This window comes from Engraulis encrasicolus, chromosome 11, assembly GCF_034702125.1.
Source record: "Engraulis encrasicolus isolate BLACKSEA-1 chromosome 11, IST_EnEncr_1.0, whole genome shotgun sequence".
Lineage (NCBI taxonomy): Eukaryota > Metazoa > Chordata > Actinopteri > Clupeiformes > Engraulidae > Engraulis > Engraulis encrasicolus.
Window position 1 is genome coordinate 51,217,615 of NC_085867.1, and position 18,913 is coordinate 51,236,527.

The 18,913-nt window shown below is 43.9% G+C and overlaps 1 protein-coding gene across 2 annotated transcripts in view; it reads right to left on the reverse strand.

Annotated features, from left to right (window-relative positions):
* Positions 1-1,482: 1,482 nt before the first annotated feature.
* Positions 1,483-18,913, reverse strand: part of col5a1 (procollagen, type V, alpha 1) — a 109,726-nt gene continuing 92,295 nt past the window's right edge. The window contains exons 50-65 of one of the 2 annotated variants that reach the window (XM_063210881.1): positions 18,494-18,601; positions 18,168-18,221; positions 16,923-16,976; positions 16,572-16,625; positions 16,315-16,368; positions 15,908-16,015; positions 15,577-15,630; positions 15,246-15,299; positions 14,507-14,614; positions 14,013-14,102; positions 13,739-13,792; positions 12,833-13,088; positions 9,805-9,917; positions 8,455-8,523; positions 5,763-5,996; positions 1,483-4,518 (exon numbers count right to left, since the gene is read on the reverse strand). In XM_063210881.1, coding sequence (XP_063066951.1) covers positions 4,372-4,518; positions 5,763-5,996; positions 8,455-8,523; positions 9,805-9,917; positions 12,833-13,088; positions 13,739-13,792; positions 14,013-14,102; positions 14,507-14,614; positions 15,246-15,299; positions 15,577-15,630; positions 15,908-16,015; positions 16,315-16,368; positions 16,572-16,625; positions 16,923-16,976; positions 18,168-18,221; positions 18,494-18,601 — 1,611 coding nt within the window. In that variant the 3' untranslated portion in view covers positions 1,483-4,371. Of the gene's footprint in view, positions 4,519-5,762; positions 5,997-8,454; positions 8,524-8,591; positions 8,661-9,804; positions 9,918-12,832; positions 13,089-13,738; positions 13,793-14,012; positions 14,103-14,506; positions 14,615-15,245; positions 15,300-15,576; positions 15,631-15,907; positions 16,016-16,314; positions 16,369-16,571; positions 16,626-16,922; positions 16,977-18,167; positions 18,222-18,493; positions 18,602-18,913 lie in introns of both variants that reach the window. The other variant, XM_063210880.1, reaches the window with a different exon arrangement.

Below are 18,913 nucleotides of genomic sequence, written 5' to 3' on the forward strand. Positions count from 1 at the left end.
ATAATACAGTGAGCGACATGTACCTGTAAAAGAAGACTTACCATTTGAGAGAGTGCTCTTGAAACTACAATACCGGCTTTGCCAAAGGTGTGTGTTTGTGTGTGTGTGTGTGTGTGTGTGTGTGTGTGTGTGTGTGTGTGTGTGTGTGTGTGTGTGTGTGTGTGTGTGTGTGTGCTTGTGTGTGTGTGTGTGTGTGTGTGTGTGTGTGTGTGTGTGTGTGTGTGTGTGTGTGTGTGTGTGTGTGTGTGTGTGTGTGTGGGTGTGTAAGTGTGTGTGTGGGTGAGTGAGTGCGTGTGCACGTGTGAGACAGAGTCTGTGTGAGCCTTTGTGTGTCTGTGTGCTCGTGTGTAATAAGCACATCCAATGCTGATGTTGAAGACATCACATGACATGAATGACGCAAAGCGACTCCTATGTGGAACAATAGTCTCTGTGATGATTTATGGATGGCGGTGCATGCAGGCAGATGTGTACTGTATAGCATGTTGGGTCAGGCCAATGGAGGACATGCAGGAGGAAGATGGCTCCGCTGATGCGAGGGGTGATGTAAGACCTGCACAAGGCTATGACACCACCGAGGGTACCAGAGGCCAATGGTAGGGATGGCTGAGAGATGGATGGGTGAGGACGGCAAGACCAGTGTGCGGATTTGAATGAGACCACAGAGAGAAATCAATTCCTCTTGGGATAGCATTATTTCTGTTGTCTATCTAAAAAAACATCTGAGTTTGACTGTTGTTCAAGTAAGTGTTTGTATGCATGTGTGGACAGCTTTGGGGATTGTGTGTGCGCGTGCGTGCATGTGTTTGTGTGCGCGCATGTGTGTGTGTGTGTGTGTGTGTGTGTGTGTGTGTGTGTGTGTGTGTGTGTGTGTGTGTGTGTGTGTGTGTGCGCGCATGTGTGTGTGCGTGTGTAAAAATGTGTGGGAGGCTCAACCTTTTTTTCCAAGCACTGGGCATATGTTACTCCTCCTCTCTGTGAGTTGGGCGCAGGAGTGGTACTGTCAGCCAATGATGGCAAAGTCTCCTGCACCTGCGAAACACATGATGGCTGTGTGTGCACAGAGTCACACTACAGCTTGCATGAGCACAGAATACACACACACACACACAAAACACCCCCAACCCTGAACCCTCCTGACACCGTACACACACCAGGCCTAGTGCTGCAGCATTATAGCCAAGGCTCAGTCTTAACAAGAACTCTTTTTATTCAGCTTCATACAGAATGGGGATTCTCAAGTAACACTACTGGTATCCATTTACATTTATTTTTTTTAAATAATACAATAAATATACTACAAAAAACAATGGCTTAGGTAGAGAGTTACATAATCACTGCTCTCTCCCCCAATTCACAATGCAATGACAGCTGGCTTTTGTCAAAGAAGCAATCTGGAAATAGATAGTGATTTAGAATAGAATGGTGGGTTTTGGAGCTCAAGTCATCTGAATGTATAACAAGGAGAGGGAAAACTTCAACTCATGCATACAGATAGGTTTTAATGCTTCAAAAGACATACAAGAGTGGGTGGCCACAGTAAACTTGAATTTATTGACATAAAAACCAATATATCATCTATCCTTTCTTACACAGGTTTGACAAGGAAAAAATCTTGGAAAAGAACGGACATTACATTACCAAAAAATAGGAAACGTAAAAAAGGAAGAAGGAAAACAAAAAAGTAAAGGAATCTTAATTGTCAGCTTGACTGCTACTTTTTGAAACATTTACAGAAATTAATTTTATTGCTTATTATCTCTTTGGAAGCAAATGTTTAAAGTCATATTCCAATACTCCGCCTGTGGTTTTAAAGTAATTCAAGTCATTTAAAAAATATAAGTGAGCGAGGAAAGGGCATCATAGCAGGTGATGCAGTGGAAGCTACGGAGTGTAATGGTTTGTACAACGTGCATCAACTAGTGGCAACAAAAAGCTGGATCATAGCAGGACGACTTGAACCATAGTGCTCCAAATAAGCTCGATTTGGTTTGTTATTTTCTATCTTCATCAGTCAGCCAGAGGAAGTAAAATTGAACAATACAATAAAAAATAAAATTATTAATATTTATTACTCTCAAGTGGCTCCTCTTAATGTGCAGCATGATGAGATATACCTGCTCCTACTCTCCACAAGGGGCTGGGGTGGGGTGCGAGGGTGGGGAAACGGCACACTCTATATAACGGAATATAAAAACGGAATGAACCAGCAACAGTTCACCATATGAACATTAGGTCTTTAAATTAAGTGACTGTGGCCTTCAAGTCTCTGAAGGTAAAAAAAAGACGAGAAAAGGAGAAGGTAGAGTAACAAAGACTTTGGCAGGAGACAGGAGGGTCTCAGGTACATCAGCTAAGGTTTTTTCCTCCTTGGTGAGAAAAAAAATAATAATTAAAAAAATAAGCTTTGGAATTCTTTTGGGGAGGGAGGGAGATTACACCACCCCACACCACAACCCCTTTTCCCCCTGACATCCAAATGACGGGAAAACCCCTCCACCAACAAAACAACATGAGGACAGAGAGAAACACAGAGAAAGGTCAGAGGGGCACGATAGCCAGCAAGCTGTGTTTAAAGATGGCGACTGGCCAGTGAGCACTCACATTCACACATCAGCAACGGTGCCACGTTTGGCTCTGGCTAATGACTAGGCTCTGGCTAACGCTAAATAGCAACTTTAGCATATTAGCATTGCACTACTAAGCTGTGGCTGAACTGATATGATTTCCTCCGACAATCTGCAGCGGTCACTCAGTCCTATGATGTGTGGTTTCTGCATGGGCCTTGCGAAAGAAAGACAACCATTGTAAACAAACACAGAGGAAAAAAATACATGAAAGAAAGTAACGATGACAAAATAAAAACATCAATCTGTTCTATGAGTGAATATGATGGGTTTGCATGCAGTAAAATATTTCCCGCTCAGGCACAGCATGGCGCCCCCTGTCATAGGGGAAGGTAAGTGGCAGGGAGACGCGCTAACAGTCGAACAAAAACGTCAGTGAATCATTTAAATTTTTTATTAACAGAAATAAAATTGAAAAACAAAACAATATGTAGCACCACAGAGAGAAGAAGGTAGCACCTATTTCTTAACGACTGTTGTGTTCCTCGATTGCGTGAAAACTTGTCCCACTGTGCAACTGTTCTTCCAACAGGGGGTTATAAGAAGCGAGGAAAAGCACTGGGGGGCAGGGGGAGGGGGAGAAAGCTGCGCCCGTCGGTAGCCATGACAACAAGTTGCTGGGCCTGCAGGCTGCTGATGTCCGCTCGACTCCTGGTCAACCGCTGAGCCTACGGTGGCCCAGAGGTCCCTTCCACCCGCCAGGAGGAAAAACCCTTTGCTTTCCTGCTTTCTTTTGGGCAAATCAACGCTCACATCATCGCTTTGAGTGCTTTTTCTGACTTTTATTGTCACTCTTTTTTATTCGTTAAATTACAATTAAGATGTGCTTTACACTGGTAACAACACAGTACCACCTTTCTTTTCTGTTTTATTTGGGCGGTCACATCCAATTCAAAGTGGTTTTGGAGGGGGATTGGGGTTAGGGAACAGCATCTCTTTTCCTCATCTTCCGTTATATCACATGCACGTTTTGAAGCCAGAAATATAAAAAACACAGACACATTATCAGAAAAAATATACAGAAAGTACTTACAAACATACAAAAAATATTTATATATTTATATAATAAGCACCATTCAAAAGAATGGGGAGAGAATTCTGCACAAAACAAAAAGGGCATAGCAAAGAATGAATGACTGCAACAAAGGACAGATGCATGAAAGCAGGGGGACGGTAGGTACGGGGGACCAAGGAGAAGGAAGAAGAAGGGGGCCACATGGAAAGAGACCAGCGTGCCGATCATGATGACCAGTCCTGGCCTCAAGGCTGGCGACAGCAAGAGGCCAAACCTGGTGGATTGGCGGAGGGGGGGCAGGAGGGTGGAAGGAGAAACTGGAGGAGGCCAGGGGTCATGGCAAGGGGGACGTCAAAGGTAAAGATGGGGGTCATAGGTTTAAGGGTATGAGGGCAGACAGGTGGAGCTAGCTAGCGTGGGTCTCATCCAGTTTCAAAACTTGCATGTGAGGGAGAGGGTAAACTGAGGTTACAAGGTTGCTGTGATTTTTTTTCTTTTTTAGATTTTTTTATATTGAATTTTTTCTTCCTTTATTTTTTTTTCCAAATTTGCTATTTTATTGTCATCTTGATATTGTGTGATACATGTTTTTTGGTTGGTTTGGTTTTGCATGAAGAACACAAATGCTTTACAAATAAGTCAGAATTCTTTCTCATATTAAGTTTCTGAGAAAATGAGAAGATTGTGAGTGTTTTTTTTTGTTCTTTGGACGTTCAGAGAAAAAAAGTCTTAGCCGATGAAGCACGCTGGTCCCACTTCGAAGCCGAACTTCTGTGTTGCTCCACCAAAGTCGTTGAACATGACGTCCACGAACGGTACCTGCTCCACCTTGGGCGTGCTGATCTCAAGAATAGTCTTTTCATAGCCCTTTTTCAACTGTGGAGAAAAGCAAAGACAGGAAATGTCAATTAGAAGGTGTTTTTTAATTGATATGCACAGATACTGCAGACATATACAATGACTTTATTTAACTATCCCTTATGGGACTGTGTAGGTCATTAACATCATTAGTGGCTGTCTCCCATAATCCCAGCTTTACATCAAAGACACCTGGGGTTTTGATTATAAGGCAACATAATCTCTGGCCAGAAATTGATGCAATGGTATTTCACAACATACAAAATCAAAATTAAAACACATAATGTCAAAATACTCCCATGGGTGTATTCCTGTGCCATCCAACCGAAATAAAACAAATCCCTTTCACCAATCCACTGCTTTAAAAAAAAGAGTTACAACTCTTTCGTCCAGATAATGATCAATGAATTGAAACCGATCCTGTTCAACACCAAGTGGGTAGGCGACGATGCTGTTGTTTGTTCTCGGCCAGGTACCTTAGGCAGGTAATGATCGTGTTCATGCTCCGCTAGAGGTGGCTGCGTTAATAAAAGCCCTCCACACAAAAACTGTTGACCAGGAACCTCAACCCGGAGCACCCGCTCTGCTCCGCTGGCTGTAATCAGCTCCCATTATCTAATTAGCCTGCGCTCTGGCTCCAGACCCAGCCCAGCTGATTACCAAATAAATGTCAGAGCGTCCCCTTTGCCAAGACTCTGAATTAATCACACAGAGGGCCTGTGAAACCTCTCCACCTGACCTCACCGGGAAACGTTCTTTCTTTCTTTCTTTCTTTCTTTCTTTCTTTCTTTCTTTCTTTCTTTCTTTCTTTCATTCTTTCTTTCTTTCTTTCCTTCTTTTCAAGTGGCTCCATAGAGGATGTGATTAGAATCATTGTATCTTTCGAGGGCCACTTTGTCTCCAAAAGGCCTCGCTAAGTCCCCTCACCCCTCTCGGCTTCCCGGGACTCAGGAAAGACAATTAGTTGTGTTTAAAGGTTGAGTCCATACTAGCTGGCAGCTTGTGTGAACAGCCCCATCTTCCAATTACATGGAACTAGTTCAATAAAAAAGCACTACAAGCCAATCTGGTGTGTAGCAGTAGCAGTGACACCCTGGACCAATGTATGGTCACATGGACAAAAAAATAAAGTGTAACCATTTTTTTTCTTCTGTCCAAGTTTGGAGATGTATAGCCCACCCGTCCAGGAGGGCGTGGATGTACTAAGTACCAATATAATGTCACAATTGTGATGACTGTTGCACATATGCGTTTTGACTTACCGCACACCCGTCCACGAGGGCGTGGATGTAGGGGTTGTTGTCATAGGACATCTCCTCGTCGTTGGAGCCGAGGAAGCGGATGGCCTTGTCGTACGAGTCGCTCTCGGGGTCGTGCCACGCCACCGACTGGTAGCAGTTGTACGTCATGTTCTGGCGAGCCGTGGCACTGAGCAACCGCAGGAAGGTCATCTGCACCACGCCGATGGGGTTGCCCTCCGCGTCCACGTACGAGAGCTACGCGTGCACACACACAGAACATGAGGTCATGGAGAATAAGGTGAGAAGGGGCTTGTGGCGTATCATGTAACCTTTTTTCCTACACATCACACCATACAGTAGTGTCGTGGAGGGTCAGCCTAAATGCTGTTTATACACCTTTACTAAAAAAAATATTTGAAGTTGCTAATGTTTAGGTTAATTATCTACCAACCATTTATTGTATTTATTTTGCTTACAGATGACCCTCATCTCTTTTTCAGACCTACAGTAGTCTCATCCTTTCCTCTACACCTAAAGGGCCATTCAGCATATGATTTTTCTCTTTTGATGGACTCCAGGTCAACTGCTATGAATCCCATATTCCATACATCTATAATTTATTCTCTTTAAATTTTCAGGGTATTTATGACCACTATGCCCTATTATCATGTTATGATGGCGTTAAACACCATTACCCATAAATCAGTGCTCTTTGTCGCCTGCAGGGCTCTAACCTCATTACTGATAGCCCTCTGCTCTCGTCAGACCTGCAGTGTTAACATAATTACCCATAATTCACTCGGCTGAACAGCCGCAGGAGCGTTAACCCCATTACCCATAATTCAGTGCTCTTGCACAGCCCGAGGTGTATTCCAGCTCATTACCCATAACTCACCTATTCCGCTTAGACAATACTAAGATAATAGAATCTGGTGCGTGTCAAAAGCTTTGGCCAGATTCCTTTGAGTATTTCTAGGGCTAAATGACAGTTATGAAATGTGGCTGCAATGCCAGATGTGACGGAACTACGGGAGCAACCTGGAGGTTTGCCTGTCATCCAAATGTTCACTATATTTTTTGATAGTGGCCCTATATGAGTCAAGTTGCATGCAGAATTTCTGTGTGTGCTAAGTCCCTCATCACTGCAATGCGATATCGGCATTTCTAAATTATATATTGGCAACATAAAATTAATATTTGATATCTGATATTTGTTTGAAATGTAAGTATTTCATAGCATGAGACATCTGCTATTTAAGTGTTTTACTGTAAGGTTTGGTGTGATGTAACATTTGCACCAAATGTGGCAAATGTTTTGACTGTGTTGTTGTTGTCATACCAACCACTGTTTTCACTCTGTCTGCACGTCCATCACTGTTGAACTCACACACATGACTGACTTGAGAGAACTGAAGCATGCCGGATGCAAGCGGTGCCATGCTGTGCCGAGAGTTTGATGCACACACGCATACACATACAAACAAATACTTACTGAGCTCCATACACACTTCCTGGTCTTGCACACTTCTTTTCATTCTGTCTCATGCAAGTGCAAATCATATTGACAAACACACAAACACACACATCTTTCATGGATAACCACTATCAGACATCTAGAAAATGCAATGAACTTTGAAGCTTACTGTATTCTACACATTTTCTGAAAGATTCACTAACACTGTATAAATGTGTATGTCTATCTGTTGTAAATGTTTTGAAATGGTTTAATGAATAGTATTTAACGGGAGTTTAGAAGAGAATGTATAGTATAAAATGGTAGTTCAGAAGAGACCTGGTTATCCATTCAGAATGTGTCCTTGAGTATGTGTTTGTGGCTGAGCATTGGGCCCAGCTGTAGGGGAGTGTTTACTGTCTCCAGTGCCCAAACTGGAGTAAACAATAAACAAACAACTCCTCCTGCTCTTCCCCTTCCTCCACACCACCCACGCGTGCACAAACAGCCCCCACATTGCCATGGAAACACCACCACCACCGCTAAGGAAAACATATTACCTCTCCATCACAGCCGCAAGTGAAGGCCTGGTTCCCAGAAGCCCCTGGGCAGTGACTGAGTACTACTCCAGTGTTTGGTTTCCAGAGAACTGAACTAGGCTTATGGAGACTCTCCATACATAACTCCAAAATGGCTGACACGGTGCGAGGCTTTTCACCTTCAATGCCAGTTATTCACCTGGGTTTGTCCTGGACTACATAATGCAGTAGAGCACTCAGTCACTTTAAGGTGTCACGTTCAGACTTTACAGGCACAAATCAGAAGCAGGAACTCTTTGTCATGGTCTTTTTTTATGGCACTTCTAGGCGGACAAAAATATGAAGTAGTGTGTGATAAAAATGTAAATATAGAAAGGATGAAAGAATGGATTCATGCACAGCCGAAATGAATTTGTTCTAATTTTGTCCGTTTTTGTCTTTTTTTCCCCCCTCACAGTCCCCATGACAAAGTGTAACAATGCTTCCTCTTATAGCCGCAAGCCTTTGAGGCCACACCTTTTGCTGTTGTCTCTGAGGAGTGAGTTGGCTTGGAGCGCCGCCCCGTCGGAAGCTGAGAGCTTTATCTAAAGTTCAGACCAGTCAAGACACATGCAGAACCTCGGGTCCGGAGAGAACCACCCCAAACAACCGGCACAACCAGACGACCGAACCGGGTCGTTGGGCACACCCTCTCCAGACCCTGGGTCAGATTTTCACTTACCATAGAACCGCGCTTGTAGCGACTATACCAAGTGCCAGGGGTGTCTTTGGGCCATTTTGCCATTTTGCTCTGTAAAATACGAGAGCCAGTCAGGGAAAGGGTGTTCTGGGGGGAGGGGGGTAGGTCTAGACCCTTACCAGTTTGCCACGTTTGAATTCACTGAACCAGGAGCCTGGGGTCTCCTTCACCCAGGAGGTGAGTCTCGTCTATGGGTGCCACAGCGGAAGGGGGAGAGAGATCGATTAAACGTAGAAAACACCAAGATTGAGGCAGGCAGACAGGCACACAAACAAACACACACAGAAACACAGAAACACTCCGCAGCGAAGCGACTCTCCAATCTGACAAGTAAAAGTGAACAAGCTCACATCAAATAATACACAGGCACGCACGCACGCACGCACGCACGCACGCACGCACGCACGCACGCACGCACGCACGCACGCACGCACGCACGCACGCACGCACGAACACACACACACACACACACACACACACACACACACACACACACACACACACACACACACACACACACACACACGAAGCAACTGCGGACAAACTACAGTATGTAGATAAGGAAGTCATTCTCCTGGTGCCAGTGATGGACAGCTCCAGGTATTGTTTGGTTTAAAAGGACGGATAATGAGTTCACACAGGCAACAATATTACACAGGCGGATGGACACGCGCACACACGCACGCACACTCCTACTGGCATCACCTGTCTCCGTGTATTTACATACAGATGACTTGAGGAGACTTGCTTTGACAAATAAACAGACAGATGTTAGTCATTATTACAAACACAATGTTAATACATTTCAAGTTGGGCAAAACAGTATACACATTGTATCACAGCTAGTGAATGGGCCAGAAGGTGGTAGACCATAGTGGGAAAAGGGAAAACAAAGTCTAGCAAGTGAAAGATAGGGGGCTTAATGTCTAAAACCGATTGTGATTCTGAGTAAGGGTGGCTGAATGATAAATTGAACACGGGGGGTGTGGGAAAGTCTGTTTCTTAAAATAACCAAACCAAATGTGTTTTTAATTGTTTGGCATTCAAGGTAGAGGTGCGAGGGATGTTGGATACTGGGTGGGTGTCATCAGTTGTAATCTAGGACAAGTCAAAAAGAATTGGCATATCTCTTTTTGACTTGTCCTACAGTAGATTACTTACTGGAACCTACGCACCCGAAAGGCATTAAGTTTTAAGGCACATTTTTTTATATAAGGGAGCCAGATACTCCAAAATGTGATAGTCTGCACAATCAAGGTGGAATCTGTGGGATGTTGGCTGGTGGGTAAATGGGGGTCATCAGGTGTAAGGAATCAAAATCAGAGTTCGTACCCCTTCGCTCTTCTTGTCAGGGAAGATGCAGCTCTCTCCTCCCGCGGTGAAGTTGCAGTAGACCTTGAAGGCATCACGAGAGCAGCCCTGATTGGGATCGATCCAGTAGTCACCTGGCAGAGAGAAACAGACAGCAAGAAAGGGGCAGAGAGAGAGAGAGAGAGAGAGAGAGAGAAAGAGAGAGAGAGAGAGAGAGAGAGAGAGAGAGAGAGAGAGAGAGAGAGAGAGAGAGAGAGAGAGAGAGAGAGAGAGAGAGAGAGAGAGATACAAAGAGGGAAAGAGAGAGAACCACCAGAACCACACGTCAGATACAAGCCCTCAGCATAAATCATGCAGTGCCACATCCATAAATACGTCTCTTGACTCATCGACTGATCGGACTCGTGGCTGAGCTCGGTCGGTCAGAGCCAGTCAGTGATGATGGTGGAACATGGGCAGGGGAGGGAGGGGCCAACTCCACTCCACTCTACCACACAGGTACTGCAGCATGTCCAAATGGCCATCACTCCTCCCTTGATTAAAACAAATTGATCTCCCTCTAAATGAGTTAATTACTCAATAGAGTTGTGCTTGAGGACATGATTCTGATGAAGTTGCACAGGTCTGGAAATGTGCAGCAGAACATGCTGGCATACTTGCTGCTGGACACTATCCGCATACCCTTTGTATTTTTGTGTATAATGTGAGTTATATGTGTGTGTGTCTGACTGCATGTGTCTACGTTTTTTTTATATTTCAGGCCACACCAATTTAATTTGTTGGTTCTCGGATTTTTTCAGGAAAAAGTTGAAGCGAGAGGGCGAAAAAAAAAAAAAAAAAAAAATTAGTCGTGTGGTAATGCCACGGATGTAATAAGGGGACTGTTATGTTATACCACCTGTATATCAGCCTCACATGGACCTCCAAAGGAAGGTGCAAGACAGGCAAACACCTGGACATGGAGAAGGACAGTGTAGAAGGGAATTAAGGCAGCCAAATAGACCAGGCACAAAATTAGCTCATAGGGCAATTATTATATTAATCTGGTTTGAATAAACTGAGATGATTCAACAGTCTGAAACCGCAGTCTTCATTGAACAAGACAGCAAATACAGCATTGTGACCATATCAATGGAATTACAAGCTATAAAAGTACAACTTTAGAATGTTAGACCACTTACAACAGTGACCAACAAGCACAAGTCCCAAAATCAATAAAATAAAAGACCAAAAATAATGTAATCTCACTCTTCTTTGAGTACAGAATGTGCACAAAATACTACTAGTAACAGAAAAAGTTACAGTAATTAAATTTTAACAAAACAAACAGTCCAATCTGATTCAGATTCTTGACTTTTTCTTGGCACTTCAGGGCTCCAGACTAACTTTTTGCGCTGGTTGCACTGGTGCGCCTAAAAATTTTTTTTAGGTGCACCAGCACAAAATGTATGTGCACCCAAATGTTTTCACCACCCCATACACACACGCACCTCAGCTTTAAAAAATAATAATTAAAATAATAACAATAGCAATAATAATAGCAACAACAACAACAATAATAATAATAATTATTATTATTATTATTATTATTATTATATTGTTGCTATAGGCTATTTTAAAAGACCTGGAGCATTTCATGTGCTATAGACTAGTCTTCCAAATGTGCTCTTTATAAAAGACATGACAGTAGGCTACCTAACTAACACATCTTGACTACAAGCAGTTTGGCTGGTAGAAAAGACCAAATTAGTAGCCTTTTAGGCAGTATGTGTTTGACTAGTAAGATCAACATACCAGCCGCACACGGCACAAGTACAGAGTTACAATATGAAGATAGATGGATGGATGGATGGATGGATTTTTTTTTTTAACAAACCCTGCTAAAAATGTCATAATTTTTAAAATCATTAGGCACAAATAGCCTAGCCTATGTTTACAGTGGAATCTGAGGTGAATTGGGTTTTGTCTATTTCCCCGTTTTTGAGCGCTCTGCATGAGTGTGGTTTCTTAGCAAGCGCTACGAACAGACACGACAGCACTAGTGCGCTCGCTCGCTCAGTCTCTCTCTCTCTCGCTCTCTCTCTCTCTCGTGCTGTCTCGGGGTGCATGAACGATGCCTTGCCGACTGATAGGCAGTATGTAGCCTGCCCTAGTCGCTATCTAAAAACTCTCACAGAAGTCCCGACAGACTAGCGCGTCACCTGTTGTTTGGCCAGCTCTGCACACGGCTGAAACGGGCAATTATCCGCACCCGTCTGCGTTTTTGTGTGGCAATGTTTAATATCCGCTCAAGCCATTTAGTTTTTCCCCGTGATTGTGACTCTCTCGTGTTTAAAATATCCTCAAGTCATTTTGCTGTTTTTACCGTGATAGTAACTCTCTCCTCCGTTGCAAAACTCGCCTGGTTGAGAACACAAAACTCGCTGGCACATGTGAACTCGGATAGTTGAGCGAAGTCGAACATTCTATTCTGAAACGTCGGGCTGCCTGTGAACAAGGAAGGGGGAGAAATTAAGCTACGGGTAACCCGGGGGGTTGCTTCCTCCAAGCGGGACCATAGTTGTTGTTTTACTTTTTTAAAACTGCTATCCCACTCCACTAATTCCACTAAGAGCCATACTGTGTTTCACCGCTGCTACTGCTAACCCACAGGGACTTCAACTTGCCATTGCATGTTTGTCTGTAAAACCATTTGAATGTAACGCGTTTCCTGATTCGCTAGTCGTAATCGGCATGTTGAAAGGAGTGGTTTTATTGGTTCTCTACGTCACATGACCTCCAACTACTAAAGAGACACCTCTCCGTTCATGAAAACATGCAGTCTTCGGGTTTTAATTTTTTGGGGTATTGAAACTGTTTTTTTTTTTTTTTTCATTTTGATACAAAATACAAGCGGCGAATCCGAGAACCAACAAATTAAATTGGTGTGGCCTTAAGACAAAAGAAAACAGACAACTGCAAGTCCTTGTTGAAGCTCTTCTGTGTTCCTAGCGTATGTGCCTGAACATGTGTGTGTACAGTATAGTATGTGTTGGGAGGGAGTTTATACCATCAGGGAATTCTGGGTGACAGAGCTGCAGGTCCTTGCAGGTGCGCGCGGGGTTGTTCTGCGTGCCGAGCGGGTGCTTCATCTGCTCGATCTCCAGCTTCAGGGAGTTGAGCGAGCCGAAGATCTCCTCCATGCCGTCGTCGTAATCCTTGTAGTTGGCGTCGTCGTCCATCACCTGGCTGGCGTCGATGTTCCTCTTGGCGCGCTTGGGGCTGGACATTATGGGCAGAGGATGGATGACATCGCCGGGAGGACCCTAAGAGCATGGAGAAACACAGAGAGAGAGAGAGAGAGAGAGAGAGAGAGAGAGAGAGAGAGAGAGAGAGAGAAAGAAAGAAAGAAAGAAAGAAAAAGAGAGAAAAAGATGAACATAATAACATGAACAACGTTCAAGTGTGCGTATGTGTGTGTGTGTTTGAGAGGGAGAGAGACAGATGGAGAGGAAAAGAGGGAGAGAGAGAAAGAAAAAAAGAAAGAAAAGCAAGCAAAGAAAGAAAGAGCAATGTAATATCTCTTCCAATGTGCACAACAACATGAGATCCTAAGACTTTGAAGGAGGTCTGGGCCAACTCATTTGTATAGATGTACGTATCATACTTCTCTAATATTTCAATCAATACCAAAGAAACCCATTCAAGCACCACAAATCAGACAGCAGCTGTACAACTGAGAGACATTTGCGTGTAAGATGTTAGCTGCCAGCCAGCTGGCTGAGAATGAGATATGAGTTCCACGTGACGTGCAACAGTGTGAAATATGACATATGACTAGTAGGTGAGGCTGTACATAAATTAGATGTGATGTGTTTGAGAGAGATTGGATCAATATGAAGTCTGTGTGTATGTGTGCATGTGTGTGTGTGTGTGTGTGTGTGTGTTAAGTTGCAAAACATGGATTTTTACTCACAGGTGGACCAGGTGGGCCAGGGACACCATGCTCTCCCTTGGGACCAGTTTGACCCTGAAGAAGGGGGAACAGAATTGGTCAATGCAATGCCAAATAAACGTGTATATATATAGAGTAAAGGGATAAAAAGCACAAAATGCTTTATATTCAGTTATCTGAACAGAAAAATGAATAAAAAAGAAACTGATGCTTATCTCTGTGGAATAAGCAACACACGCACACACACATATACACACACACACAGACACACTTAGAGTTGCATAGGAGCACTTACAGATGAACCCTTGGCTCCTTTGGGGCCTGGGGGACCGGGCAATCCTGGGGGTCCGATAGGGCCGAGTGGACCAGTTTGGCCAGCAATACCCTAGAAGAGAGCGAAGAAGGATGCACACACAATTACAATGAATTGCAGAGTTATCATGAGTTATCATGAGTTATCATTAATGTATGAGCACAAAGAACAATATGAAGAATTTGTAACCCTTCATTTGGTAATGTTTCATTGTATGGAATTGCTGTTACAGTGTATTTACTTGGGTAATAGTTAGGTAATAGTTTTGCCACAATAGGTAGTAGTTAATAGGTAATAGTTTTGTCAACTAACAAAATCTCTAAAGCTGACCTCACTGGTTATGGTACAGTGTAAGTATAAATAATGGGTGTAGTAGGTAAGTGAAGTGTGTTATTGACAATACTACAGCTTATCCTGATCTGTGTGTGTGTGCAGGTGTAGATTGTGAAGTGTGTAAGCGATGGTTCATCTCGTACTGGGTCTCCTTTGGGTCCACCCTGGCCCTGGGGTCCTGGCAGGCCTCGGTCTCCCTTCTCTCCCTGCTCGCCAGGTGGTCCGATGAGTCCAATAAGACCAACATGACCCTACGCAATCGAACAAGAGGCAACACAAGACAAGTCAAAACACAATAGAGTACATTCTGTAAAACACACACACACACACACACGCACGCACGCACGCACACGCACACGTACACAGAAACACGCACACGCACACACACGCACACGCACACGTACACAGAAACACACACACATGCGCACACGCACGCACACGCACACACACGCACACACACGCACACGCACACACACACACACACACACACACACACACACACACACACACACACACACACACATTTCCATCACACATCCAGTCATGCATTCAGCAGTAAGTTTTGCTAGCTGTCTGTAGGCTGTCTTGTCAGTGGCTGCACAAGGATGCCGCTCTTGCTGCCGCTCTGCAGAGATCTGCCACTGAGCTAAAGTACAGTCTGGAGCTGTCTACAAAAGATCATTACTACAGACAGCAGGACGGATCTCTCTGCAGAGACCTCATCAAGTAGCTGAAGGAGGCGTATGGGGGGGGGCGCGCCAGTCACTGCCTCAGCTTCCAGCTGTCAATCAAAGCAGCTCTGACAGGGGACTTGCTGCGGAAGGAAGGATGCGATCATTTATTAATCAGCGATCAGTTAACGGTGGCGTCAAAGGGTCTCACCTTTTCACCCTTCACACCGGTGTCTCCCTTCAGTCCAGGTAAGCCAGGAGGACCCTGTTGACAAGAGGAGGAACATCAGTTGAAGGAAGAGTAAAAAGAGTAAAGGGAACAAGAACTAACTAAAAATAAATAAAGGACAAAAAGAAAGAAAAGAATCAGTTGGTGTGTGAGACATAGAAAAGAATTTATGAATGATGAAGAATGTAATGGTATACTGTGCTATATACTGTAAATACATGTTGTATTGTATTGGATTGTATTGTACATAGTTTCTGTAGTAAATGTTGCTGTGTTCAGGTGAATAAAAACATGGTGGAGATGGTGGACCTACCATGGGTCCAGAAGGTCCGTCAGGGCCGGGGGAACCAGGAAGACCTTGCTCTCCCTACACGGAACAACACAAACAGAAACCCACACAAAAAGTTAAAAGAGTTCTTATAGCTTTGCTATTAGTCAACATAATCAAGAAGTGCTTTGAAAGTAGCGCTTCACTAAACCCCAGCAGTACGAGATTATTTTCCAATCTTATTCTGCTTGTTTGGAACAAACGTTAGCGCACTCCTTAAAGCTCCCCAATCAACTCGGACCCATTTGTATTCTGTTAGCGGATTAGCCACGACAAAATCCAATTACATCCGGTAAAGATTCTAAGCAGGACTCACCACTGGACCAGGGATACCTCTCAGACCCTCAGAGCCGGGTTTGCCAGGAGCGCCCTGAGGCCCAACAGGGCCGGTCTTTCCAGGTGGACCCTCCAGACCAGGCTCTCCCTGTGGAATAAGCAACGCGCTGGAATTAAGTTTGGGCAACTTACTGTACATTATTCCTGTGTTTCTGTGTACTGATTTGTACAAGTATGTGTCTGTCAGGTTAGTTTTTATTTGTCCTTTGTATGTGTATGGTTCAATGTTTCAGTTGTGAGTGCATGTTTGTGTGTGAGAATGTTTTTTTTTATTTTATTAGAGTGCGTCCCACATCTGCAGATTTGTAAGTGTATGTATGGGTGTGTGTAATGTCTGGATGAATCTGTAGGTCGATGTGCATCTCCATGTCTGTGTTTGCTTCTTACCTTGCCTCCCTTCTCACCCTGCCTTCCCTCAGGCCCAGCAGGTCCGGGAGGACCCTACATCAACACACACACACACACACACACACACACACACACACACACACACACACACACACACACACACACACGCGCGCACACGCGCACACGCGCACACACACACACACACACATTAGCGAAATAGCAGAAATGTACTGTGTTATCCTCTCGCTCATAAATGAACACCATACAGTAGAGTTGATATGATCAGAGGGGCTTACTCTCTTTCCTGGGGGACCAGATGGACCTGCCTCGCCAGTGGGTCCAGGTGAACCCTGTAGCACAAAATAGGAACAAAGAGATCATGAATAAAATAGTGAATGAAACACATCTCACAAAATTGTTCAGCAACTTGGAGAATAAATGATTCAATGAGTGTTATTGACAAATAATGAACCACTGAAGGTGACCCATGTAGTAACATTTTGATTATATTAGGCATCCATAACTGTGTATAGGTTTATAAGTAAGCATGTGATATTATCGTATCGTGTGATGATGGACACCATAGCGTACTCATTCTCTTGTCAAATTGTAGATGAATTGAATAGTTGACTGTGACCCAAACTCACCGGTTGACCAGCCTCTCCATCATCTCCCTTGTCACCAGGGGAACCATCCAGACCCTGCAGACAGAGGAAAAATGGAGGTCAACAAGTAGCAAAGCAAACATTTGTAACCAAGGTCAACCTATGCATTCAAAACCCAGTCTCAAATCTGCAACCTCACAAAAACTCTGATCAGAGAGGCAGATGGAGTGAGCTAAAAGGCCTGTATACGTCAGAAGAGGATGTATGTATGTGTATGAGGCTTTGCATGGGATGTTTACTAACATTCCACACCAAGCCCTGCAAGCTGGCATCCATTATTATACACCAAGGAACAGGTTTATAAAAAGGTCTATGTGAAAGAGAGTGTAAACTTGATATCACCCAGCAACTAACTACAGTGTACCCTGAGGCTTACGACAAGTCTTAAACGGGGAAGATAATGAGTTTGTTAATTCAGTCTATCTGCATCGATGATTATGCAGTAGGAATTTAGGGTGTTTCTATCATTGTTTGGAGAATTGTTGGTACATGCTAATAGGTGGACTATGCCGAGAACCAGCAGTTCGGCAATCCTGCAAAAATAATTTAGTCGTACAAGCTGCATCTTTATTTAATGCGCTTGAAGGGATTGTGCTAATCAGCCCAGACCTGCAGTCAGACGGCTTCGGCTGGTGTTATTTTTGAGGAGGAAACATGATGAAATACTCTGCTGCTGGGAAATGATTTATTTTCTGCATATTATATTCTTGAAGGGAATGAAGAAATCATTGTTATGAGTTATCGCCTTTCCAGCAACGTTTTGTTTGGTCCGTCCGATTTAGACCTTGCAACATCTCGTGCAATATCTGTCACGCCCGAAGGTCCTGCAACTCAGCATTTTACTTGAGCCTAATTCCATCTGATCGAAATTCATTTTATTTCCCTCTCACGGTCTGCACACTCTGCTTTCTGCCCGCACATCCCATGTCAGAAGCCATTCGTAACCCCGAAAGGCACATTTAAATGCCCATTGTGCTTGAAACTGCTGTCATTCTGAAATCGTTTTGCCTGCAAAACAATTTTTCAACCAAGAATGTAGCAACATTCGCAACATACACAACATTCAATGGTCCTCTTGTCAATCGAACTATAACTGTAAGCAAATGTAGCCTACTCTTCAACTCTAGCCTAACACTTGGCACAGTTGAACCTTGTACGCTATCTCAATAATAAACCAGTTGAAGTCATACCAAATACACATTTATCAGAGTGAGGAAACAGACTTACAGGAGGACCAGGCTCACCAGCAGGACCGGGGTCGCCAGGGAAACCACTTGGACCCTAGGAAAGGAAGGACATTATGACAGATTAGTGCATAATCAATGAGAAGCAGAAAACATGCATGATATCTGCATGTCTACCTGTTTTATGATTAATTGTCTAACTGCTGCGTCTCAAATGTTGATAAATGATGTGTGCTGGAACATGTACTAAGATGAAAACATTTCCATCTGCCTAGATGTAGTAGTCATTAAATATCCATTAAAGATTCATTCATTCAGTCAGTCATTCATTCATGCATGCAGGATGAGCACGAGGCGAGCAGGACTCACAGGACTTCCTTTAGGACCGTCATCTCCAGGGGGACCTTTGGGACCAGGAGGCCCACCAGCGCCAGCGGGACCAGATTCACCCTTCTCTCCACGATCACCTCTTGGACCCTGGACCAGAGAAGGACTCACAATTACAATCCGACACGTAGCTTGGACCACTTGTCATATCACATACGGTAGAGCCAACATTATCACTTTAATAGCACCAGCATATGCTAACCCTACTGATATGTTAGTATGCAATGTCTCCAAGCTCGCCTCTTGAATCTGTGCCCAGTGCACAACTGCCGATCACAATCCTAGGTGTCGCTTTGCAATATGCAACATTTAGGAGTCAGGTACTTAAAGGGCACTTGTACGAGGGCAAGTATTAATATTAAACTAGGATGTGATGCGATGTGTTGACATAAGCGCTGGTAT